Below are 27,828 nucleotides of genomic sequence, written 5' to 3' on the forward strand. Positions count from 1 at the left end.
CTGTATACAGGGAGCTCCCCCTAGTGGTGACTGCAGACAGAATCTTATCATGTATCTCTGTATGCAGGGAGCTCCCCCTAGTGGTGGCTGTAGACAGAATCTTATCATGCATCTGTGTATGCAGGGAGCTTCCCCTAGTGGTGGCTGCAGACAGAATCTTATGTATCTCTGTATACAGGGAGCTTCCCCTAGTGGTGGCTGCAGACAGGATCTTATCATGTATCTGTATACAGGGAGCTCCCCCTAGTGGTGACTGCAGACAGAATCTTATCATGTATCTCTGTATACCGAGAGCTGCCCCTAGTGGTGGCTGCAGGCAGAATCTTATCATGTAGCTCTGTATGTAGTGAGCTCCCCCTAGTGGTGACTGCAGACAGAATCCTATCCTGCATCTCTGTATACAGGGAGCTCCCCCTAGTGGTGGCTGCAGATAGAATCTTATCCTGCATCTCTGTATACCGGGAGCTCCCCCTAGTGATCGCTGCAGACAGAATCTTATGTATCTCTGTATACAGGGAGCTCCGCCTAGTGGTGGCTGCAGACAGAATCTTATGTATCTCTGTATACAGGGAGCTCCCCCTAGTGGTGACTGCAGACAGAATCTTATCATGTATCTCTGTATGCAGGGAGCTCCACCTAGTGGTGGATGTAGCCAGAATCTTATCATGCATCTGTGTATGCAGGGAGCTTCCCCTAGTGGTGGCTGCAGACAGAATCTTATGTATCTCTGTATACAGGGAGCTTCCCCTAGTGGTGGCTGCAGACAGAATCTTATGTATCTCTGTATACAGGGAGCTTCCCCTAGTGGTGGCTGCAGACAGAATCTTATGTATCTCTGTATACAGGGAGCTCCGCCTAGTGGTGACTGCAGACAGCAGTTTATCCTGGAAATCTAAAGCTATGTTCATACGCAGCCAAAACCTGCTCTCTTGACTATGAAAATGCTGCGTTCAGTACACCCATTTGCGTCATTTTTTATGCTGTTTTTTAGTGCGGATTACATGTGCTTCGTCTACAGTACATGTTTAATAACTGCTGCATTTTTTTGCACAAGGTGCTTTCAATGGGTGAAAAAACGCTTAAAGAATGGACATGCTGCAAATTTCAAAAACGCTGCCGTTCTGAAAATCAGACAGGAAAAAAAAGTGTGTGCATGAAATTGCAGAATTCTCATAGCTTTTGTAGGTACTATAAAAAGCAGCTTTTAATTTGCATAAAAACACAGGAAAAAAACGCTGCATGTGAACACAGCCTGGGATGTATAGGACCTTCTTTTAACACTGGAGATTTCTTGTGATACATCTGTGAGAAATGTGATGCCTTTTACAGCCCGCTAGTCTCCTCAATACGACGCCTGGTATTAAACAGATGGTGGTCTTCCATGCGGCACTACATAATTGTGTGTCGTGGTCCGGCTGCGCTCTGTGATCGGCCCCTTTGCCCTACAGATTGTAGCGGAGCTCCTGTAATCAATAACAGGCTGAGGTGTAATGAGTTCTCTGCAATTACCAGAATTGTGTGATGAATTAGTAATTATAGATTGCGGAGGGATGCAACGTCCGCGGCCCCAGTCACACCACACATTATAGGAATTCACTGTATTTAGATTGTAAGCTCCTGGGACAAGTACACTGTGCCCCATTACGTGACAGCGTTAGAGGGATAACCGCTGCCATAAGACACCAATGTTTCCAATGCTGCTTAGGTACACCAGCTCATTAGTATCACACAGAATAAGTTTAGATACAATCAGTATAACACATGACCGGATTAGATACAGCCGCTCAGCAGACAGTATCATACATAATAAGCTTAGATACATCAGCATAGCAGCACAATGTTACAACATATAGTATAACACAAGATTAGATACAATGACTCAATAAAAAGTACCGCTTATATACACTGGAATCACACATGACAAGCTTGGATACCCAGGTTCAACAGATGTATCACACATTATGGGGTTAAATACAGTGGTTTGTTAGTATCACAAATGACAGGCTTAGATATTCTGACAGTATCATACAGGAGAGGCTTAGGTACACTGGACTTAGATACACCAACTTAGCAGGCAGGGTCACATAACACTGGCTCAGCAGAATGTATCACGATTGGCTTAGATACACTGGCTCAGCAATACACTGACCAAATGAAAGGAATTTTTGTATTAATCTAATTCTTTTGATGAGTCAGGCATTTTCGGCAGTCTCCTCCAGCGTCCGGTATCTGCGCCTCTCCGCAGTCTTGTTTATTGACTCCAATATTAATAAAATGAGGAATGTTTTAAAATGTGGGAGGACGGAGGAGACGTGGATGCCTGGACCCCTCCTAACCGAGGGAGACGCTCACAGGAATGTGGTGAAAACCAGAGAGGAATGGCCAGGTAGAGGGCAGATGACTACAGACCTGGGCCTAGAGGAAGAGAGGAACACCTGCACTGATGCCATGTACAGCGCCATACAGCTACACCAGGCCACCGCTGGTGCATGCTCTGACCGTGACAAGCGTGTGTGAATGCCGCCTTATTCCGTATACGTCTGCTGTATCACATGACAGGTTTGGATTCACCAGCTCAGAAGTATCACGACTGCTGGATCAGACTACACAGTTTGTTTGTAGTCTGTAACCATGGAGACACACTGCTCTGATTTAGAGCTGTATATACAAAGTGGTAGAGTTTCCAAACTGTTTGGAAAGCGATTTCACATGCAGATAGTGGGTACGTGCAGGTACAGGCGCGTGTCCTTAGGACGCAGATGTGGAGATTCCCTTTGGGTGCAGACTCTTCTCTCAGACAATAGTCGCACACCATAAGGTCTGATGACAATCCAGGGGCATAAATTATATAGAGAATTAATTATTTAAAAGGTGAAACAAAGCTCGGGATTCCCTGAAAAAGCCTTTATGTCTCCTGCCCGAGGAAACGCGCAGATGACGTCTCTGCAACGCGCGAGATTTCTATCGAATGAAACACAAGAGGTGAGTTCACCACCCGCCCTAACAATGGCACCAAGGCCTCACTACAGGCTCAACACATCCACGTATGCTCCAGCCATGACTTTACCTCCAGCAATCACCCCGTGTCCCTGTAACAGCCATGATAAGTACTATTACCAAATACATGTATAAGATCACCGATAAAAAGACAAAAGAAAACACATGGACGCATGGTGGGAATTTTGTTACTAATTCCCTCCACCGCCTAAAACAGAAATGTAATAAAAAACACGTATGTACCTCAATGTACATGTAATCAGTATTCTCCCACCAGCGTCACCAGGAGACTAGTGTTATTTGACAAGTTTACAACATTTCCACAGTGATCCAATGTCACCCAGCGAGTCGTGTCACCCGGAAAACAGTGTCAGAACAGCATGTGTCGCCCGCCTACATGTGATGTGATTGTGGTTGGAAAATAATGAACCTGTGAAAACAAACAACTCCCAAGATCAGTTTCCTCTACTAGATATAGTCAGGCCAGAGACAGCCCAGGTATTCTACCAACAGTGGCAATCAGTGTTTCCTGTTCCCCAAATGTCACCGTCCGGTACCCCCAATGTCAGTGTCATTATTCTGTACCCTGAGTGTTAGTCTCATTGTCCAGTACCCCCAATGTCAGCGCCATTATCCTGTACCCTCATTATCCTATACCCTGAGTGTTAGCGCCATTGTCCAGTACTCCCGGAGTTAACATCAGTGTTTGATACCCAATGTGTCAGCACCATTGTCCAGTACACACAGGGTAAGCGGCATTATCATGTACCCCCAGTGTCAGTGACGCGCCCAGGGGATGGGGGAACGACTCGGCGCCCGGGTCTTGTGGTTGCCTGATCTTGGGGGATGTCGCGGTGGCCGGCTCCCGGGCCCATACCCTGGGGTCACTCTTAAAAGGGAAAGGGAGGAGTTATGTGGGAAAGGGAATGTTCGTGACACCACCTGTGGTGTCTGGTGAGGGTCACCAGCGCTGCGACAGTCCTCTGAGGCCGGTGTTTAGGCAGCTTAGTTGGTGCGGCTCCCCACAGGTGGAGCAGGCCTCAGGGCAGCGTAGAGAGGGTGTAGAATAGAGCGCTGGTGGGTGCAGAGCCGAGGAGGAAAGAACAGACAGAGGCGGTAGTTGAAGTCATCCAAGTCTTTACTCACTTTGGTGCGTAGTCAGCTCAGAGCTTCTCTCTGCTGTCTCACGGCGAGCTGCGGCCGCCAGGGTGGGGTTCAGCACACTCCAGGTAGTTCAGGAGCACTTGTCAGGACCCCCGCTCTAGTGTGTTCCTCTCTTGTTGAACTTCTCCCGCCTTGTGTCCCCCACTGAGTCCCTTACAGGTACTGCGATGTCCCTTGTGGGTAACGTGTAGTTCCCGGACCGACTGGGTGCCCTTATTGGTGACTTTTGGTGAATACGTGGCGTAAGGCCGGGTCCCTCTGGATGAACTCAGATTAGGGCATACAGGTGGCGACTCCGCTCCGTCCGTATCCCCCTGGGATCCACATAAGCCTCCGGACTTTTCCGACCGAGACGTAAAGTGCAAAGTCAGATAATCGGGGACCGGTACCCCCTCTTGCGGCAGGGTCTCTCTGGCTGGGCCAGAATAAGGTATGCAGGTGGCGACTCCGCTCCGTCCGCACCCCCTGAGATCCTTTTGCCTGTGGAGCCTATCTCCTCTGCTCCCCTCCTGGGCCTTCTTGCTTGGACCCTGACCGGGGACAGAGCCGGTTATAACTCTGCCCCAATCTCCCGTCTCGAGGCCTGAGACCAGGAACCGTGGACCCTCAGCGGGCTGCAGCCTTGTGCTGACTTGCCATTCCAAAGACCCACAACCAAAGACCTTGTTATTAAAATGGCCTCCAGTTATATAGAAGTCTAGTAAAGTGCTTAGGTAAATGCTTCCTCCACCCTCACTCACTACATGGTTCCCCCTAACTTTGGTTCCCCCCAACTCCTCCATTCAGGCCCGGGGCAGCAATATGGTGCTTTAGGCCCCCTTCAGAACTGGAGTGGTGTAGTGTTGAGCGTGTGGTTGGGGTCCTGTGTAGTACTCCATCTTTACCTGGGAGAGGAGATACCACACCTCGTTCTGAGGTACAGTACCCCTGTGGCGACTGAACCCTCAGGGGCGCCACATCAGCATGATTGTACCATACCCACAGTGTCAGCGTCATTGTCGGTACCCACAGTGTCAACGGCTTCATCCTGTACCCCAAATGTTAGTGTCATTATACTGTACCCCGAGTGTCAGCATCATTATCCTGTACCTTGTCAGTGTGATTGTGCGGTAGCCCAAGTGTCAGTGTCGTTATCCTGTACCTTGAGTGTCAGCGTCATTGTACGGTATACCAAGTGCCAGCCTGGTTATCCTGTACCTCAAATGTCAGTGTTGTCATCCTGTACCCAGAGTGTCAGCATCATTATCCTGTTCCCCCAAGTGTCAGCGTCATTATCCTGTACCTTGTCAGTGTCATTGTATGGTACCCCAAGTGTCACCATCATTATCCTGAATCCCCAGTGTCAGTGTCATTATTCTTGCATGTGAAAATGATTGTATTCAGTTTTGTGCTGTTTGTTAGAGAGAAACGTTCTAGATAATATATTGCAACTTGTATTTCAAAACCTTCCCTTCCTGTATAATATGAGCAATAGTCACCTACTCGCATGTAAGATTAACAGGAAATGTCGATGCTCTGAATCCTCCAGATGTCGGCGTACGGCCTCCTCACATCTGTATCTCTACCATATACGCAGTGTCATTTATATTACATTTATTTATGATGCAGATTGGTGACCTTTGGCTCTGTATCGACCATTGTTGGCCGAGGGGCCCATTCTCCAGATGTAATATTATGTGAGTGCCGGCCACTGTGCCAGGAGCTCCTCCAATCATTGACTATTTCATTACTTCATGTCATTTCCTATGATAAGTTGTCCCAGGAATCCCCCGGCCTCCCCAGGACAGTACACCACCCCTCTCTACTCTGCTATACTCTGCACCTGTGCCTGAGCTTCTTACAGATGTAGCAGAGCTGAATTGGTCTTTTGCTCCATTTTATGGCAAGATCATTATTTTATGTGCATTTACACAGAGCTGCTTTACAGAATGGACTAGATCAGCTCTGCTACATCTGTAAATGTATTTTCCCATCTATGAAGCCTATTAATCCTGTGCACTGTAATACAGCACTGTGCTTGTTCTGAAGGGGGAGCATATATAAAGACCCAGTGTCTGCAGCCCCCTCCCCTCCCTGGTCATTACCAGCAGCTGCATAGGGAGAGCTGTATATACTGTAGCATGCTCATATAGGTAGAAGATGAATGGGAAGGGGGTATGGCCTGGGGAGGAGGCTCTGTACTGACAGCTTTGCCTTGTACAGAGGGTGGACCCTGAGCTACTGCAACCCACTGGGCTTGTGCTAACTGATTGAGAGAAACAGGAGCAGCCTGCATCACTGCAGAGCCCACTGCAGACAGGGAGGATCAGGGCACCAAGGAGGAGGAAGGAGCCTGCATCTGGTAGGTGTTTGCTGGGTATAACAGGGTGAGGGTTCTGTATCCTGCACCTAATATGGGGGTAGGGTCTCCTCATTGCATCTGTCTTGCATCAGGGATGAGGTCTTCTTTGTGCAATGACATTTACAGCCTCCTGTATGACCACCCATCTTGGATTTATCATCTCCCCCTCCTCTAAGAGGCTTTCATTACATGTCAACCCATATAAATACAATGTTTCTCTTTGGAAACTTCCCATTTTTGCAATCGGATTACTACAGGATAAGAGAAGGATCCTGGCGGACATCCTACACAAGCCTATAATGCTTTCTTCTCCCCCGATGGCTCTTGCCTCATCCAAGTGAAGGTGATTGACATCTGGTATTTTACATCTTTTTTTGTTTCGGCATGCTTATAGGGGTGACCCTATAGGGGTTTATATGGGATTTTATGTGCCTAGAGCTGTATAGAAGAAGGTGAGCGAGCAGAAGATGGGGGGCGGGGGAGCTGTGACAGAGCACTGTGCATCTAATCTGCCTTTCAGATAACCTTTGCAGAATGTGGCCTCCTGAACTGCACTGACAAAACCCTACAGCACATTGGGGCGAGCGGCCATGTCCACCCTGGATGCTTATGGTGTAGGACCTGCTCCTGGAGGAGGGGGCTGTGGGTTACATTGCAGGGATGGGAAGGAGGTGTGTGCCCCTCATATTGTAAAGTGCATGCACGTATCCAGACATCCCTCCAATATGGACGCTGCTCTGTTGTTTGGAGCATTTCACCAATCTCATTACATTCATGGAAGGGCCCACAGACCATAAACTGGACCTTTGCCCGGACCAGGAGAACGAGGGGGGTCATTTTGGATTCTTGCTCCCAATGTTATATTCTCCCTGGTTGATGCGGAGTTTAGTGGTGAGGTATCTTTAAGGATGAGTGAAGATTTTATCAGTTATGGTTCTAGATTTATCTGTGGATCTGATCTGGTCTGCAGAGCTTACAATCTAATATCGCACAGACGGAAGGTGAGCAGATCCTACAATGAATGCTTTGGGTGATGGGACCTCTAGAAAACAAGGTTGCCCGGCAGCTGCTTATCTCCCATAGAAAGAACAGGCCTATATGGCAAAGCGGAGCTGACATTAATGGGGCAGTGGAAAGTGAGAGTTGTCGGTTGGATGATCATCCAGCACACGACTTTCCCATATCTATGGCCAGATGATGGAGTCTTGCTCGCCCCCCACCATCATTGGTCTTCCTTTATCGCTTTCCCCATCTGTGTCTCCTCTTGTCCTGTATTTGGTGAAAACATATTTGGTCCCTGTTGTCATCGGAGATTACAATCAAAAACTACTCATCTGAGATATACTGACGGGCGCCACAGTCTGTAAGAAATAAATGGAGAGTCTAGAGGTCACCCAGGACCCCGATACATACGTAAGGCCTGGTAAGAGGGGTTTCCCCAGCTCCAGTGGAGGCACCATGGCGGGTTTATGCCAGTGAACTAAGGGGTTCAGAGTAGGCAGACTAATAGTGGCGATGGGGCGCATGTGGGATAGACAGTACTCAGATCTAGTATCATACTCCGAGTATGATGGTTACGTCCAGCGTCAGTGATGAGCTGCCATTACTTCTATGGGAAGCTCCGCTTTTGTTGCTGGCAATGGGGCTGTAAAGGGTGGAGGTGAGGCAGAGCTAGAGATACCTAAAAATATTATTTACTGAATTCTGCAATTTGTGAGAAATGAGGTTATTCACAGATTGTGGAGCGGCAGGAGGTGCGACATAGTACAATCTGGAGAAATATGATGTGCTGGCTGCCAACACGTGGGAAGCTCAATGTGACATTTACTTCTATTTTGCTCTTATACATTTTGTATTTTATAAATAAAGTTTATTGAAATGAGCACTGTACGCCTTCAAGCCCATAGGAAAATGTGGCCAATCAGAATATAGCTTCATTCTACCCGTGCCGGTTCCAAAATGAAAGCTGCACTCTGGTTGGTTGCAATGAGTCAGGATAACTGGTTTGTGTACATGCAGCAATGTTATATATATATATATACATATCTATATATATATATAGATATATATATATACACTCACATACATATGTATGACAGTCACATGTAAAAGTTTGGACAGCCCTGGTCAAAATTACTGTTATTATGAACAGTTAAGCAAGTTGAAGATGAAATGATCTGTAAAGGGCCTAAAGTTACAGATGACACATTTCCTTTGTATTTGTAAAGAAGCTCCCCCTTTTGAAAGTATCACAGCTTGTAAACGCTTTTTGTAGCCAGCCAAGAGAGTCTTTCAGTTCTTGTTAGAGGGATTCTCATCCATTCTTCCTGTAACATCGGCGTCTCTGCCCCCTGACAGGCAGAGACGCCGCCCCCCTTACCGCCGCGCTCCTGGCCCGGCGTCTTCCGGCTCTCCTGCTGCTGCTGCTGCCGGCGCGCGCAGCTTCCCGGGTACTGTGCTTAGGGCGCACACGCTCCCTCCCTCTTAAAGGGGCCGCGCGCGCCGTCCTAAGGAGTCCCCGGCCAATGGCCGGAGGACTTCCCATATAAAAGGCACCTCCTCCAAAATGGAGGTGCCCGTGCAAGGTTGCAGCTCAGTGTACTAACTCTGCTTCAGCCCTCAGGTCCCGCTGCTAGTCTGACTACCAGTCCAGCCTGCCAGCCTGACTACCAGTCCAGTCCGCCAGCTTGATTACCAGTCCACTCTGCCAGCCTGACTACCAGTCCAGTCCGCCAGCCTGACTACCAGTCCGCCAGCCTGACTACCAGTCCAGTCCGCCAGCCTGACTACCAGTCCTGTCCGCCAGCCTGACTACCAGTCCAGTCCGCCAGCCTGACTACCAGTCCAGTCCGCCAGCCAAGTACACTCTCCAGCCCGACGGTCTGCCTACGGACCAAACCCGCCAGTCTGTCTATGGGCCAGGCTTGCCTGCCTACCCGGAGAACGTACCAGTTACCTGCCGTGCCTACCAGCCCGCCTACCTGGAGGCTCCTGCCAGTTACCCGTGTTGTCTGCCAGTCCGTCGACCCGGATCATCCGTCAGCCTGCCTGCCTTGCTCATCTGCTGTATCGGTCAGTCCATGCCTTCTGACCCGTGGGAGTCACCTGCTCTCATACAAGGACTGGTCCAGAGTAGCACCTGGTCCCTCTGCTCGGTCCTTCCCTGGTTCACGGAGTCGATTGAGCCGCCGTGCGACCTTGGTCGGTCCGAGTTGATACCTAGTTAAGCCCCTCTGGTTCCTCCTTGCACCGCAGCTCAGAGGCTCCACCACCCGGATCCGTAACACTTCCTTGGAAAATTCATCCCATTCTGTTAGATTCCTGGGTCGTCATGCATGCTCTGCTATTTTGAGGTCTAGCCACAGATTTTCAATGATGTTTAGATCAGGAGACTGTGAGGGCCAATGTAAAACCTTCAGCTTGCACCTTTTGAGGTCGTCTATTGCGGATTTTGACGTGTTTAGGATAATTATCCATTTGTAGAAGCCATCCTCTTTTCAACTTCAGCCTTTTTACAGATGGTGTTATGTTTGCATCAAGAATTTGTTGAAATCTCATTGAATCCATTCTTCCCTCTACCCATGAAACGATCCCTGTGCCATTGGCTGCAACACAACCCTACAGCATGATTGAACCACCCCCATGCTTAACGGTCGGCAAGATGTTCTTTTCCTGAAATTCTGTACCTTTTTTCTCCCCACATACAGTACCTTTTGATCATTGTGGCCAAAGACTTCTATTTCAACCTCATTGGTCCACAGGACTTGTTTCCAAAATGCATCAGGCTTGTTTAGATGTTCTTTTGCATACTTCTGACTCTGAATTTTATGGTGAGGATGCAGGAGAGGTTTTCTTCTGATGAGTCTTCCATGAAGGCCATATTTGTGCAGGTGTTTCTGAACAGTAGAACAATGTACCACAACTCCAGAGTCTGCTAAATCTTTCTGAAGGTCTTTTGCAGTCAAGTGGGGGTTCTGATTTGCCTCTCTAGCAATCCTACGGGCAGCTCTCACTGAAATTTTGCTTGGTCTTCCAGACCCTATCTTGACCTCCACTTTTCCTGGTAACTGCCATTTCTTAATTACATTTCAAACAGAGGAAAGGGCAACTTGAAAACGCTTTGCTATCTTCTTATAGCCTTCTCCTGCTTTGTGGGACTCCACCATTTTCAGAGTGCTAGGCAGCTGCTTAGAAGAACCCATTGCTGCTGTTTTTTGGCACAAGGTTAGAGGAGGCTGGGTTTTTATAAAGCTGAGAAATTTGTATCACCTGGCCTTACCTAACAATGATAGTGAACAAGCCATAACCCTAACAGGCTAATTAAGGTCTGAAACCTTGGTCAAAGTTATCGAAGCACACAAATCTCCAAGGGTGCCCATACTTTTGCACCAGGCATTTTCCTTTTTGTAATTTTTAAAATGTAAAAAATGACAATATTTTTTTTTTGCCTAAAATACAAAGGAAATGTATCATCTTTAACTTTTGGCCTTTTAGAGATCATTTCATCTTCAACTTACTTAACTGTTCACAATAACAGTAATTTTGACCAAATTTTTACATGCCACTGTATATGTGTGTGTGTGTGTGTGTATACAGGTGCATCTCACTAAATTAGAATATCATCAAAAGATTAATTTATTTCAGTTCTTCAATACAAAAAGTGAAGCAGTGAAGCTCATATATTATATACAGTCATTACAAACCCAGTGATCTATTTCAAGTGTTTATTTCTGTTAATGTTGATGATTATGGCTTACAGCCAATGAAAACACAAAAGTCATTGTCTCAGTAAATTAGAATACTTTATTAATGGAAAGTTGAGTGGATTAAAAAGTGTGGTAGAAAAAGGTGCACAAGTAATCGGGATAACCGCAGCCTTGAAAGGATTGTTAAGAAAAAGCCATTCAAAAGTTTGGGGGAGATTCACAAGGAGTGGACTGCTGCTGGAGTCATTGCTTCAAGAGCCACCACACACAGACGTATCCAGGACATGGGCTACAAGTGTCACATTCCTTGTGTCAAGCCACTCATGACCAATAGACAACGCCAGAAGCGTCTTACCTGGGCCAAGGAGAAAAAGACCTGGACTGTAGCTCAGTGGTCCAAGGTGTTGTTTTCAGATGAAAGTAAATTTTGCATTTCATTTGGAAATCAAGGTCTTGGAGTCTGGAGGAAGAGTGGAGAGGCCACAATCCAAGCTGCTGGAGGTCTAGTGTGAAGCTTCCACAATCAGTGATGGTTTGGGGAGCCATGTCATCTGCTGGTGTAGGTCCACTGGGTTTTATCAAGACCAAAGTTAGCGCAGCCGTCTACCAGGACATTTTAGAGCACTTCATGCTTCCCTCTGCCCACAAGCTTTTTGGAGATGGAAATGTCATTCTCCAGCAGGACTTGGCCCCTGTCCACACTGCCAAAAGTACCAATACCTGGTTTACAAACAACAGTATCACTGTGCTTGATTGGCAGCAAATTCGCCTGACCTTAACCCCATAGAGAATCTATTATAGAGAATCTATGGGGTATTGTCAAGAGGAAGATGAGAGACCCCAGACCCAACAATGCAGACGAGCTGAAGGCTGCTATCAAAGCCACCTGGGCTTCCATAACACCTCAGCAGGGCCACAGGCTGATCACCTCCATGCCACATTGCCGCATTGATGCAGTAATTGATGCAAAAGGAGCCCCGACCAAGTATTGAAGGCATTTACTGAACATACATTTCAGTAGGACAACATTTCAGATTTTAAAAACATTTTTCAAGCTGTTGTTATAAAGTATTCTAATTTACTGAGATAATGACTTTTGTGTTTTCATTGGCTGTAAGCAATAATCATCAACATTAACAGAAATAAACACTTGAAATAGATCACTCTGTAATGACTCTATATAATATATGAGTTTCACACTTTGTATTGAAGAACTGAAATAAATTAATTTTTGATGATATTCTAATATATTAATTTTGGATGATATTCTAATTTAGTGAGATGCACCTGTATGTACACACACATAAGTCCTTAAGATTTCTGGTGTTACCATTTCCATCTTTGCTTCCATAATTTTGGGCGACACCTTTATTCAGGACGGGCACATGTGAATATACATTTTTAAAGGGGGTGTTCAGAATGAGAAAGAGAAGGCTGCCTTCTTCCCCAAAAAACGCCACCTGTGTGTACAGATTGCATCTGGTATTGTAGCTCATCTCCACTGAAGTGATTGGGGCAATACCAGACTCAACATGAGGACAGGTGCGGTGCTGTTTTTTTTTTTTTTTTTAAAAAGCAGCCATGTTTTTCTTATCCTGGACAACACCTTTTGAATTTTGATAAAATACATAGGAATTAAAGGAGTTGTCCACTACTTTCACATTGATACCCTATCTGTAAGATAGGGCATCAATGTATGATCGGCCGGGGTCCCGCACGTGGCACTCCCACCGAACAGCTGTTATCGGTGCCGGAGGCGGCGGCCACAGGCCGCAAGTCATTACCTGCGGTGTTTGGCCGTCAAATTGTAGTGGCCGGCGCTTGTTACTGTACATCCGCCTCCTATTCAATTGAATGGGAGGCGGATGTACAGTACCCTGCGGCAGCCACTACAACTTGACGGCCAAGCACCGCAAGTAAGGACTTCCAGCCGCCGTCAACGATAACAGCTGATCGTGGGGGTGCCGCATGTGGGACCCCGGTCGATCATACATTGATGCCCTATCCTACAGATAGGGCATCAATGTGAAAGTAATGGACAACTCCTTTAAATAACGACCAAACAGGAGCTGAAATCTGATTGGCTGCCGAGTTTTACCAATTTAAGTGTTGAGAAACAAGATGGATTAGTCACGGTTCCTTCCTGTGATATGTGGTCACCGAGGAAAAATTCTTCATTGTCCACAGCATAGCCATCGTCTGAGCAGACGGCTGATAGAAAATGTATTTCCAGTAAAAGACGGAAAATATTCAGCGCCATCACCCCCTCCCTGCCGCTCCTCCGTGCTTCTTACTACAGCCGCGTATTCTATTGTTCCCCCATTGTTGTATTGTCTGGGTATACACCACGCAGGCTGTCAGGGGTGATATATATATTTATATATATGTACATGCTGGCAGAGGTTGTCAGGGCAGACTGTGAAATGTGTTTCAATACTTGGAACAGGCGGATTGTAATATCGGAAATTTGTATTCATGGCCACGAGCTGCCACGAAAGGCGCACAAAGAGTGTAAAACTGCGTGACTACAACTGGCCGCTGATCGCTGCGTTCTGCTTTACCCCCCAAGGCATTAATGGGGGCAATTACCAGAACGGGTGACATGCAGGTAATAATCGCTGCCCATTCTCCATTACATGTTACACATTTCAGTATTACATCATCGTACGTTTCTGCAGTTCCACTATAGTAAAACCGCAAACGCAGGAATGTGCTGACAGGCCACAGTCTGTCCTCGAGCTGCAGCACTAAAAGTCCCAGGATACGCATAGCTACTCACTTCCATTTAGCACTACAACTCCCAGAAAGCCCAGCTAGGTGAAGCGCTGTACTATTAACCACTTTTCAGACACATCTGCCCTGTGTTACTTGGGAACTAGCTTTGTTACTAGAAACGTTTCTTTTTTTGATTGTAAAATCCTAAACACCCCTATGCATTGTAAAGGTATTGCTCAAATATAACCATGAAGTAGTGATAATAGTAACTGATCTTAATAAAATATATGGATATAAATGTAGGCAGCCTCCCCTGCCTGAAATGGCTGATATCCGGAAACAATGAAGTATATGGAAGTGTATGGCTCTATACAAATGTTACTGTAGCCATGTCGCGGCACATTGTAACACCTTTGCTTGACGTTTGTTTTTACTGTTCCAGTGTGACACCCAGCAAATAGTTATTCCCATCCCTCATTCCAGTAACCGGGCCAATATAATGGATGTTAATGGTCCAGGCACCAGAGCGACTTCTCAATGATTTTTTCCTTTTTTGGATCCTGTAGGTTTATTTTTGTTTATGAAAAACACAGCGACAAACCCCCAATTTCTTACAGGGGCATTGGCTGTCTCTTATGGAAGTCGATTGTGGTTCGTTCATCACAGTATGGGCACCATCTACTCTTATAGGGGCTTTTTGTGGATTGCCGTGTTACTGGGGCACTGGCTGTCTCTAATGGGGGCTCATTGCGTCTTGCTCTCTTCTGGGGGCAATTTGGAAGCACTAAGAGGCAATATGAGATGTCCGCAGCTACATCCATGACATGTGTCGTGTGTAGCTATATTTGTCATATGTGATAACAGCGAGTTGAAGTATTGAAGTCTCTTTATCCACTGATAACAATGTGTTATCATGGGTCCTACCAGAAGATATACTCGGCTCCACTACATCTATGTGTGTGTAAGAAACTAGATTAATAAAGACTCAGGATTGCCTCTCCTTACAGCTCTGTATTTCCTGCAGCAGGTGGGTGTCCATGTAACATTCAGGGGGTTAGGTTACTATAACGATCCTTAGTAATTGTATATGGGCGAGAACAACCCATCAAATGTGTTTCCTCTGTAGTCATGTGACTATTATTCCTGAACAGGGAGCAGGCAGATACATTTCCGGCAACATTCCAGAAAGCTCGGAACGTTCCCATTGTGATCCGGTACATGGACGTCCCGTTCTGTCCGAGCACCTCCCATCCATATTCCCTCAGCGCCATCACTATAACACTGCTCCAATGTCATCAATCAAAGGGAAAAGTGAAAATAGTTTTATGACTCCAAGATTTAATGTGAAAGGAAACGGGAACAAAAACTGTTTTCCTTGAAAGTGTTTACTCATATAAACAATATCCAACCCATCACATTGTATTATTGTCACTGAGTCACATCATATCCAGTCATAAGAAAATTCTCATATGCTAATCAAAATTCATGATGATTGAGAGTATTATAGTAGTTACATTCTTGTATATAGGGTGTTAGAACTCTCCTGTTAGGTTTTTTCTATTTTGCTGGTCACATGACCTTTTTTGCCTATTTAATCCTGCTCCGTCCTTCTGGCCTTGCTGGACTTCATTGTAATTTCTACTCTTAAGCTAGTCAGGTGCTTTGTAACCTTTCTCAGTCAGTTTAGCTAGGTCTTTTGACCTTTATGTTCTATGTTGTGTGTTTGTCTTTTACTGCTACAATTTCTGCTAGGAGGTGTCCAACTTTATCCCAGTCCCTAGTTCTTGTAGGGATCCCTTCCTCACATCTATAGGTCTTCGTTCAGACTAGCTGAGGACTTTAGCGGGTCTGATCGCAGGATCAGGTTCCCCGTTACATCGTAGGGATCTAGCTTAGTTCTTTTGTAGGGACAGATCTCCTGTCTTTCCTTAGTGCTTGTAGCCTGTCGTAACAGTAAGTCCAGCCCAAAAATATCTCTAAGGAAAGACCTCCAGTTTCCATCATGGTGTCGGTTCAGGATTTGGCTCAATGCCTGCAGGGACTCTCTCTGGAGGTGGCCGAGCTCCAACAACATGTGAGTAGCTGTTCTGGAGCGCATTTTGTGGAACCAAAGGTACGATTGCCTGATTTATTTTTTGGTGAACAACAAGATTTTTTTTCCTTTAAAAATGCTTGTTTATTGTATTTTCGTTTGAGACCCAGATCCTCTGGTGATGAATCACAGCGCATAGGGTTCATAATGTCACTTTTGCGCAAAGAACCTCAGGGATGGGCCTTTTCTCTCCAACCTAGTGATCCGTGCTTTAGATCAGTGGATAGTTTTTTTTCTGCATTGGGGTTGTTGTATGATGATCCTGATCGTGTATCATCAGCTGAGACGGAATTGAGACTTTTGAGACAGGGATCAGGTAATGTGGAAAATTATTGTACTCACTTCCGTCGGTGGTCTGCTCAGGTGGGGTGGAACGATTCAGCTCTGAAAAGCTTGTTTCTTGCTGGGCTAGGTGAAAGGGTTAAGGATCTGCTTATTGCTTATCCTACACCTGTAAACTTGCAGGAGGCAATGCAATTAGTTATACGGGTGGACAGGAGACTGCGTGCAAGGGTTAATGAGAGTAAATCCTTTGCCATGTCAGCTCCTAGTCTTGAGAGGGTCTGTACTGACATTGGAGAGCCGATGGAGATTGGGGCGATGTCACCCCGCTCTCAGGAAAAAGACCGCAGGTTTTATGAAGGTTTGTGCTTTTATTGTGGAAAATCTGACCATTTCATTAAGAACTGTGCGCTTCGTATGAACAAAGAAAAAAAAAAAGGTCAGTTACGCCCGTATAGCCTGTTTAAACACTAAGGGGGTATTTCTTTCTGCTACTACTGCTGCTCAGGAAGAATTAATTGAATTTCGGGTATTTGTGGATTGTGGTTCTACTCTGAATGTGATTGATGGGGGATTCTTGGAAAAACTTAAATTAAAACCCAAACCTTTGTCATCCCCTATTGCCGTGGTTTCTGTCGATGGCTCTCCCTTGAAATGTGTTACTCACAGGGTTTATGAATTTCCCCTCACTATTAATGGTATTCACCAAGAAAATTTTGATTTGGTAGTATTAAATAATTTGCCTTCTCCAGTAATTTTGGGGTTACCCTGGTTAAAATTGCACAATCCTGTACTGGATTGGTCTACTAATGAAATTAAGTCCTGGAGCCCTAAGTGTTATGACAAGTGTTGTAACGAGCGCATTGCTGCTGTGGATAAAGGGGAATTACCTGTACCTATTCAGGATTTTTGGAAAGTTTTTTCTGAGGAGGAGTCGCAAATTTTGCCTCCCCATAGAGACTATGATTGTACCATTGAATTTGTCCCTGGAGCGACTCTTCCTAAAAGTCGTTTATTTAATCTTACTATTCCTGAGAGAAAGGCTTTGGAGGAATACATACAGACGAGCTTGGCCGCCGGTCATATCAGACCCTCTAAGTCACCTGTGGCTGTTGGATTTTTTTTTGTTAAAAAAAAGGACGGCTGTTTACGTCCTTGTCTGGACTTTCGCGAGATTAATAAAATTACTGTACGTAATCCCTACCCACTGCCATTAATTCCTGATTTGTTTAACCAGTTAGTGGGGGCCAAGTGGTTCTCTAAAATTGATCTCCGGGGGGCATACAATTTGTTGCGCATGAAGGAGGGTGATGAATGGAAGACTGCTTTTAACACTCCTGTGGGTCATTTTGAGAATCTGGTTATGCCTTTTGGTCTTACCAATGCACCAGCATTTTTTCAGAATCTTATTAATGACATCCTTAGACCTTTGATCGGCAAAAATGTGGTGGTGTATTTGGATGACATTTTGATTTATTCGCCTGATCTGGAGTCTCATTGGCGGAGCATACGTGAGGTATTACAGTTATTAATTGACAATTCGCTTTTTGCTAAGCTGGAGAAATGTGAGTTCGCTGTACAGAGAATTAGTTTTTTGGGCTACATTATCTCCAGCGAGGGCTTTGAGATGGACCCGGTTAAAGTTCAAGCTGTGCAGGAATGACCTAGGCCTATTGGTTTGAAATCGATACAGAGGTTTTTGGGTTTCGCCAATTATTACAGAAAATTCATTAAAAAATTTTCTATTATTGTTAAACCACTGACCGATCTCACCAGGAAAGGTGCTAATGCGGTTCAGTGGACTACTGAGGCCATTGAGGCGTTTATGTTTCTAAAGGAGAGGTTCAGCTCTGCCCCCATCCTTATGCAGCCTGATGTGACTAAGCCGTTTTTGGTTGAGGTTGATGCATCTTCTGTGGGGGTCGGTGCGGTGTTGTCTCAGGAAAACAAGGATGGAGTACATCCCTGTGTCTTTTTTTCAAAAAAATTTTCTGAGACTGAACTTAATTACGATATTGGTAATCGGGAATTGCTGGCTATTAAACTCGCATTTGAACACTGGCATCATCTCTTGGAAGGTGCTGAATTTCCCACTCAGGTTTTCACTGATCATAAAAATCTGATCTATCTTGATGCTGCCAAGCGCTTGAATGCCCGTCAGGCTAGGTGGGCACTTTTTTTTTCGCGGTTTAATTTTTCCGTTACTTACATTCCGGGTACCAAGAATGTTATAGCTGATGCGTTGTCTCGCAGCTTTTCTCCCATGGTCGGTGCTGAGGAGGAGGAGGAGAGCATTTTACAAGAAGGTGTTGTGATTGCTGCATTGGACTCCGTTTTGGAAGATGAGATTCTTAAAGCACAGGAGAATGCCCCATCTAACACTCCCCATGGGAGGTTGTTTGTGCCTGGGACCTTTAGGAGAGATTTGTTTGCTGAGTGTCATGAGTCTCGGTTGGCAGGTCATCCAGGAATTTCTGAGACCAAGAGACTTGTGGGTCGCAGTTTTTGGTGGCCTGGATGGCAGAAGGAAGTCATTAAGTGGGTGCGTCAATGTACTGTGTGTGCTAGATCTAAGTCTTCTCATACTCCTGCTGCGGGGTTGCTTTGCCCTCTGGAGGTTCCTAGTGCACCTTGGACACATCTGGCTATGGACTTTATTACTGACCTTCCCTCCTCTGAGGGTTTCACGGTCATCTGGGTGGTCGTGGACCGTTTTAGCAAGATGTGTCACTTGGTTCCCTTCATCAAACTGCCCTGCGCTAAGACACTCGCTAAGGCCTTTGTCAAGGAAATTGTCAGACTCCATGGCGTTCCTACTGACATTGTTTCTGATAGGGGACCTCAGTTCGTGGCTCGTTTTTGGCGTGCCTTTTGTGACAGGTTGGGAGTTCATTTGTCGTTTTCATCTGGATATCATCCTGAGTCTAATGGCCAGACAGAAAGGAAGAATCAGGATGTTGAGCAGTTCTTGCGTTGTTTTGTGGCAGACAATCAGGAGGGGTGGTCTGAGTTTCTGCCGCTTGCTGAATTTGCTCTTAACAACCATACATCCTCTTCTGCTGGGTGTTTGCCTTTTTTTTGTTGTTCTGGGAGACATCCGTCTTTTGGGTCATTCTCCAAATTGGTATCGGCTGTGCCTGAGGAGGAGAGTTTTTCCGGTGATTTGGAGAGAGTTTGGACGGATGTGCGTGGTAATCTTCAGGAGGCTAACAAAAAATCTAAGAGGTACTTTGACAGGAAACGTCAAGAGGTTTTGTTTACGGTTGGTGACATGGTTTGGTTGTCCTCTAAAAATCTGCGGTTGAGGATTCCTTCTAAAAAATTGGGTCCCAAGTTTGTAGGGCCCTTTAAGGTCCTTCAGGTAGTTAACCAATCTACTGTTAGGTTGGAGGTTCCTACCTCCTGGAAGATTAATCCGGTGTTTCATGTTTCTCTATTGAAAAAAGCTGATGTATCAGATAGAGACGCCACTACCACTGTTCCTCCGGTGGTGGAGGACGGGGAATATGAAATTTCCCGCATCCTTAATTCTAGACGGCATAGGGGAGTTTGCAGCATCTCGTCGCTTGGAAGGGTTTCGGTCCCGAGGATAACTCATGGGTGAGGGTGGATGATGTTTCTGCTTCCAGACTTGTCAGAGCGTTTCACAAGAGGTTTCCTGATAAGCCTGGGCCTAGGGGATCCGGAGGATCCTCTTAGAAGAGGGGGTACTGTTAGAACTCTCCTGTTAGTTTTTTTCTATTTTGCTGGTCACATGACCTTTTTGCCTATTTAATCCTGCTCCGCCCTTCTGGCCATGCTGGACTTCATTGTAATTTCTACTCTTAAGTTAGCCAGGTGCTTTGTAACCTTTCTCAGTCAGTTTAGCTAGGTCTTTTGACCTTTATGTTCTATGTTGTGTGTTTGTCTTTTTACTGCTACAATTTCTGCTAGGAGGTGTCCATCTTTCTCCCAGTCCCTAGTTCTTGTAGGGATCCCTCCCTCACATCTATTGGTCTTCGTTCAGACTAGCTGAGGACTTTAGCGGGTCTGATCGCAGGATCAGGTTCCCCGTTACATCGTAGGGATCTAGCTTAGTTCTATTGTAGGGACAGATCTCCTGTCTTTCCTTAGTGCTTGTAGCCTATCATAACATAGGGGGCAGTATTATAGTAGTTATATTCTTGTACATAGGGGGCAGTATTATAGTAGTTATATTCTTGTACATAGGGAGCAGTATTATAGTAGTTATATTCTTGTACATAGGGGGCAGTATTATAGTAGTTATATTCTTGTACATAGGGGGCAGTATTATAGTAGTTATATTCTTGTACATAGGGGGCAGTATTATAGTAGTAATATTCTTGTATGTAAGAGCAGTATTATAGTAGTTATATTCTTGTACAGTCATGGCCAAAAGTGTTGACACCCTTGAAATTGTTCTAGAAAATTAAGTACCGTATTTCTCTCAGAAAATTATTGCAATTACACAAAAGGCAAATTGGCCATAATTTCACACAAAACCCCAAAAATGAGCCAGACAAAATTGTTGGCACCCTCAACTTAATATTTGGTTGCTCACCCTTTGGAATAAATAACTGCAATCAATTGCTTCCTATAACCATCAACAAGCTTCTTACATCTCTCAGCTAGAATTTTGGGCCACTCTTCTTTTGCAAACTGCTCCATGTCTCTCATATGTGAAGGCTCCTTCTCCCAACAGTAATTTTAAGATCTCTCTACATGTATTCAATGGGATTTAGTTCCGGACTCATTGCTGCCACATCAGAACTCTCCAGCACTTTGTTTCCATTTCTAGTGACTTCTTGAAGTATGTTTGGGGTCATTGTTTTGCTGGAGACCCATTTCCTAGGGCGCAAACCCAGCTTTCTGACACTGGGCACTACATTGCGACCCAAAATCCTTTGGTAATCTTCAGATTTCATAATGCTTTGCACAAATTCAAGCAACCCAGTCACCAAAACACCCCCAAATCATCTTTGAACCTCCACCATATTTGACTGTAGGTTCTGTGTTCTTTTCTTTGTAGACCTCATTTCGTTTTCGGTAAACAGGAGGATGATGTGATTAACCAAAAAGCTCTATCTTGGGCTCATCTGTCCACAAGTCGCTTTCCCAGAAGGAGTTTGGCTTGCTCACGTACATTTTGGCAAAGTGCAATCTAGCTTTTTATTTCTGTGTCCTTCTGGGTCTCCTGCCATAGCGTTTCATTTCATTCAAATGTCGACGGATAGTTTGCGCTGACACTGATGCACCATGAGCCTGCAGGACAGCTTGAATTTCTTTGGAACTTGATTGGGACTCCTTATCCACCATCCGGACTATCCTGCTTTGCAACCTTTCATCAAATTTTCTCTGCCATCCACGTCCAGGGAGATTAGCTACAGTGCCATGGATTGTAAAATTCTTGATTATGTTGCGCACAGTAGACAAAGGAACATCAAGATCTCTGGAGATGGGTTTGTAACCTTGAGATTGTTGATATTGTTCAACAATTTTGTATCTCAAGTCCTTAGACAGTTCTCTTCTCCTCTTTCTGTGCTCCATGCTTAGTGTGGCACACACAGACATACAATGCAAAGACTTAGTCAACTTCTCCCCTTTTTATCTGGTTTCAGGTGTGATTTTCATATTGCCCACACCTGTTACTTGCCACAGGTGAGTTTGAACGAGCATCACATGCTTGAAACAAAGTTGTTTACCCACAATTTTGGAAAGGTGCCAACAATTTTGTCCGGACCTTAATTTGCCTTTTCTTCTCAATAAACACAAAGGAAATAAACGTGTATAGCAAAACATGTTTAATTGCAATAATTTTCTGGGAGAAATACTTCATTTTCTGGAACAATTTAAAGGGTGCCAACACTTTCGGCCATTGCTGTACATAGGAGCAGTATTATGGTAGTTACATTCTTGTACATAGGAGCAGTATTATAGTAGTTATATTCTTGTACATAGGGGACAGTATTATAGTCGTTATATTCTTGTACATAGGGAGAAGTATTATAGTAGTTATATTCTTGTACATAGGGGCAGTATTATAGTAGTTATATTCTTGTACATAGGGGGCAGTATTATAGTAGTTATATTCTTGTATATAGGGGGCAGTATTATAGTAGTTATATTCTTGTACATAGAAGGCAGTATTATGGTAGTTATATTCTTGTACATAGGAGCAGTATTATGGTAGTTATATTCTTGTACATAGGAGCAGTATTATAGTAGTTATATTCTTGTACATAGGGGCAGTATTATAGTAGTTATATTCTTGTACATAGGAGCAGTATTATAGTAGTTATATTCTTGTACATAGGAGCAGTATTATAGTAGTTATATTCTTGTACATAGGGGGCAGTATTATAGTAGTTATATTCTTGTACATAGGGGGCAGTATTATAGTAGTAATATTCTTGTACATAGGGGGCAGTATTATAGTAGTTATATTCTTGTACATAGGGGGCAGTATTATAGTAGTTATATTCTTGTACATAGGGGGGCAGTATTATAGTAGTTATATTCTTGTACATAGGAGCAGTATTATAGTAGTTATATTCTTGTACATAGGAGCAGTATTATAGTAGTTATATTCTTGTACATAGGGGGCAGTATTATAGTAGTTATATTCTTGTAGATAGGGGCAGTATTATAGTAGTTATATTCTTGTACATAGGGGGCAGTATTATAGTAGTTATATTCTTGTACATAGGAGCAGTATTATAGTAGTTATATTCTTGTACATAGGGGCAGTATTATAGTAGTTATATTCTTGTACATTGGGGGCAGTATTATAGTAGTTATATTCTTGTACATAGGAGCAGTATTATGGTAGTTATATTCTTGTACATAGGAGCAGTATTATAGTAGTTATATTCTTGTACATAGGAGCAGTATTATGGTAGTTATATTCTTGTACATAGGAGCAGTATTATGGTAGTTATATTCTTGTACATAGGGGGCAGTATTAGGCCGGGGTCATACAAGTGTATTTTCTCTTGTGCAAGAGAATCGGGGCCAATTATGCTAATGAAACTCAGATCAAACTCTGTCAGAATTTGATCCGAGTGTTATCTTACTGTGATCCAATGCACTTGCTTGAGAGGATCGCAGCACAGGTGCAAAGAAGATGGAGAAATTAATTTATCCATTGCGTGGGTCCGCAGTAATCGGACTGCACTCGGATGACTTCTGAGTGCACTCCGATGTTTCATACGCACCCATAGACTTGAATGGGTAAGTGCGATCTGAATACTGGATGCACTCTCAGCATGCTGCGATTGTCTTCTCATGCCAAATCGGCATGAGAAAAAAAATCACAGATCTGAGCTGCTCCATAGAATAACACTGGTTATCGCATAGCACTCGGCCATGTTTTACGCTGGTGTGAGCGAGTCCTTAGAGTAGTTATATTCTTATACATAGGGAGGGGATTTTACACCATTGCCTTGGGTGTCACTGTATTTTTTCCTAATTGATACCAATTGTATATTTATATATTCAATTAATCACAAAAAAGTGTTGATTTGAAACTTTGTTATTTTTTTTCATTGAAGTTACTAACTCCCCCTCTTTCTTTATTTTGTACACAGGGAAAACCAGATAGTCCATTACGTGAGAACTCTGCAGAACCAGTGGTAATGATTGATTTACATAAACCCAACTCCCTCGTCTCCTAAAGTCAACCACGTTCCAAGTCTCCTCCTCCCCTTCTTTACGAGGCCTCATTAAAGCAATCTGTTTGGATGTATGTCTGACCTCTGCCAGCCTTGTACAGTGATCATCAGTCTGCTGGAATGCAACTGACCTGTTAGTGGGAGCGAGTGAGAAGTCAGGACAAAGGAATTTGTAAAAAAAAAACATTGTACAACCTTGCTCCAGCCTCCCTGCACCCGCTACAACAAGGAAAAAGGTGGAACACCTGTTCTCAAGGTACACGATGCCCTTGATGTGGAGATATTGTAAACCTCAGCCTGTCTGCACGGATTGTACTGTGTTCCTGTAAAATTTCGGCATACTCTGCAGCTGTCTTGCTGAGAATTATTGTATTTTCCTGGGGTCTGTGGCAGACAAAGCTCTTGGATATTATACGCTGCTTTACGTTAAGGCTCCCTCTGGATTGGGTTATCTTGTAGGAGATGACGGGAGTCTGCACCACAACTCCAAAATTAAGGCTTTGCCAAATTAATTAATTTTTCTTTTACGTGAGAGCATTGGAAACCTTCTCAAGCCACATGCAGGGGGCTCTAGGAGAAAACAAAGTTGCGGACAGTAATGTGAAAAAAATTCTTATGTCTTGTCTGAAAGGGCAGCAGGTCATAATCAAGATGGAGGCCATGAAGATCATACAGGCCGAGAAGTTCTCGGAATGCCAGAACTCTCAGCCGCGGTACGGTCCTCCGTCGAGGAGGGAACCTCCTTTAGTTGCCAAACGTGCCTGGCCCTCAGACTCTGAAATTATTGTCAACCAGGCCTGCGGGGAGATGCCCACTCTAGAGAACACTCCAAGCACCTTGGGTCTTCCAAGGACGCCTCCACCACCACGGCGGGAGAAAATCTATCCCGGTCAACGGAAAGCTAGCACCGAAATCTGTTACCATCGTAAAACCCCTTCCGATGAAGTGATTGTAAACCAGTATGTGCTGCATCCGTCCACCCCATGTGAACCATTGGAATGCCCGACCTGCGGCCACATGTATAATTTTACAAACAAGAGGCCTAGGATCTTATCGTGTCTCCATTCGGTGTGTGAGGAGTGCCTGCAGATTCTGTACGAGTCGTGTCCCAAGTACAAATTCATTTCATGCCCAACCTGCAAGAGGGAAACTGTGCTGTTTACAGACTATGGCCTGGCAGCCCTTGCTGTGAACACCAGCATTCTCAACAGGCTGCCAACCGAGGCGCTGTCAGCCAACCCCGTACAATGGAGCAGCGAAGCAGACCGTAGTTGCTACCAGACCTTTCGCCAGTACTGTGGTGCAGCTTGTAGCTGTCAAATCCGCAATCCACTGTCTTCCTGTACCATCATGTAGCTTTGCAGCTGGGATTGCCCTGGAGAACTGGTATTACTTATGCAGTATTATCTCAGATGGTGGAAGATGAGGGATCCGGGGCAGCGAATCTCAGATTCAGCCATTTCTATATCCAGACAATGTTCGATATCAGCGATATAGACTGTGATCGATGGCGACACCTGCACTGACTGGCCATCGCTTACATCTTCCTTCTATCCGTCTTGGTGACTTCTTGCATCCCCCTGTAGTTTTGTCTACTCGAGCACCTTCTTGTCTATCCTGAACTTGATCCTTCTTGATCTCTCTCTTTGTGTCTCTCTTTTTCTTATCGACCTTTTCTAAGTGGTAATGTAAATATGCATGACGGACGGGTACAGGAACGGACACATTGGTGGACTCTGCTCTGTTACAACCAGCCGTGTCGCATAATCGAAGCACCAAGCACAACTCAACCTCTGACCATAATGGTGGATGGCAAAGCCACAGGTTGTTGGCTAAAGCTGCTGGTCGATCTGGATCTACCCTTCCCCTATCTTCAGTGGGGGGTGGGCATCATCCGACGCCTCCCTTTTGTCTAAATTGTTTTGCCAAAGCTATTATTATTATTTCAGTCGCTGAAACAGAAATTATATATTTTAAATTATTGTATGTGTTATTGAAAAATGTAAAAGAAAAAAAATACTGTGACTGCGTTAACCACTTTGCAGGTCCCTCTTGCATCAGTTTAACCTCTTGTCTGCTGGCAAGGTCTACGTTATATTGCGGTGCGATATAATGAAAATCTTGTTGGCGGAGGGGGCGGTTATTATTATAACACTTTTGTCCTGATGAGAGAATCATAGTGGGAGACGTCTACTTCTCGTTTATGTTGAAGGCTGTGTATTGATCTTTTTACAAAGAGCCCTGCTATTCAATAGCTTGCTGACCGGGGACGGTTGTTGCTAGACCTAAGCTTCCTCTTCAGCTGAAATAACCATCAATTACATAAATGGCTACAACACACTCGGCTCTGCTGTCTTCTCTTACTTACTTTCGATTTGATTATTATGTTTTTTTTGTCTGCACATTAATTAAAGGGAAAGTGCACTCTTTTACCTCTGACATGGTGTTGAGTGAGCAAAGACTCAAATCTTCAGTGATATAGGAGGTTCCCCTATCTCTGAGTTCTGGGCAGAGCCAACTTTTTAAAAAAAAAAATATATATATATGGTTTGTTTTTATTGAATAATATTTCCAACTTTTAAAGATACAAACATTGAAATACAGGAAGTAATATAAATTAGGCTTACATAAAGTAATCACATGTTGAATTTATCTAAAACCTTTCAGCATTTCAATTAACCATCCTTATTAATCTTCGTACCGGAGATCAGAGCCATAGCAGTAAGATACTTCACAATATAGTTAAAGACTGTTACCAAGAAACTATTCTCCTTTACTTTCTGATGGGCTCAGCATGTAAGAGGTAGGAATCGATCCAGCATTTTATTATGAAGTAGGGTAGGGGTCGGTAGGCCCGGGGTGTCAATCCACATACCCCAGATCTTATAAAATTTATATAGAGCATTCCTTTTCAGGTAAACACCTCTTTCTAGATGTAATACATTATTCATTTTAGTTTTGAATTCTCTGACGGTCGGGGGAGTAGCAGCTAACCAGTGGTAGGCCAGGAGCTTTCTGGCCTGATACACAATTCATAAGATGCCTATACTATCCGGGAGGTCAGATCAGTACAACACTATATGAATAAGGCGCGCACCTTCCTGACCACATCTAGGACATAAGGCATCAATTCTGACCCCCATATTATAGAGCAGACTAGAAGTCCGGTACACTCTATGAAGGAGATACATTTGGGACAACCTCTGACGCTCAGGCAGCGACAGCTTAGGGGTCTGTTCCAAGATATCCGTCCATTGAGTATCTGTCAGAGGACCCAAATCTCTCTCCAATTTGTCACTAACTTGTAAAGGAAATTTATTCAGGTGTGTAGGCAAAAATTTCCTGTATTGCATGGAAATGAGACCTCTAGAAGATTTTGACATGACTAAAAGGCTAAGCGTATAATTATGTTCAATGCTGATACTAGACAAGGTTGCCTGCTTCCCAACAAGGTTGGTGTATCATAAAGCACGTGTCTGGTGGGAAGGAAAGAGCTGTCTAGCTGCGTTAAAGGAGAATATCTGGCAGGGGTTCTTGATACTTTATTATTTAAAATAATTTTTGCTATTTCTTGTTGTGGCCAATTAAAAAGACTTCCTGTTCCCCATTTGATACCAAATACATTTTTTATGTGATGTGGGGAGTATCAAAAAATGAAAAGACATAAAAGGGCAAAATACAGCTTAAGAAAAAGATGAATAAACATCCCTTTGCAGCAGTCATAAACATGTCTGAGGAGAGGGGGCGAGTTTACTAAACGCAGTTACCCAGCTCGTGTGTCGGATGTCACTCTGCAGCAATAGGGAACACACTCGTTTTGGAAAAAAAAAAAAGTCACATTTGGTCGCAGACTCTGCTCAG

General features: G+C 44.5%; 1 protein-coding gene across 3 annotated transcripts in view; it reads left to right on the plus strand.

The window, feature by feature from the left end:
- RNF208 (ring finger protein 208) overlaps positions 1-26,406 on the plus strand; it is a 115,729-nt gene extending 89,323 nt beyond the window's left edge. The window contains exons 1-2 of one of the 3 annotated variants that reach the window (XM_073637826.1): positions 6,237-6,502; positions 23,884-26,406. In XM_073637826.1, the coding sequence (XP_073493927.1) occupies positions 24,526-25,323 (798 nt within the window). In that variant the 5' untranslated portion in view covers positions 6,237-6,502; positions 23,884-24,525 and the 3' untranslated portion in view covers positions 25,324-26,406. Of the gene's footprint in view, positions 1-6,236; positions 6,503-6,708; positions 6,846-23,883 lie in introns of those variants that run through there. The other 2 variants (XM_073637827.1, XM_073637828.1) reach the window with 2 other exon arrangements.
- Positions 26,407-27,828: the final 1,422 nt, after the last annotated feature.

This window comes from Phyllobates terribilis, unplaced genomic scaffold, assembly GCF_046119375.1.
Source record: "Phyllobates terribilis strain yellow unplaced genomic scaffold, ASM4611937v1 Scaffold_7__3_contigs__length_470593459, whole genome shotgun sequence".
Classification (NCBI taxonomy): Eukaryota; Metazoa; Chordata; class Amphibia; order Anura; family Dendrobatidae; genus Phyllobates; species Phyllobates terribilis.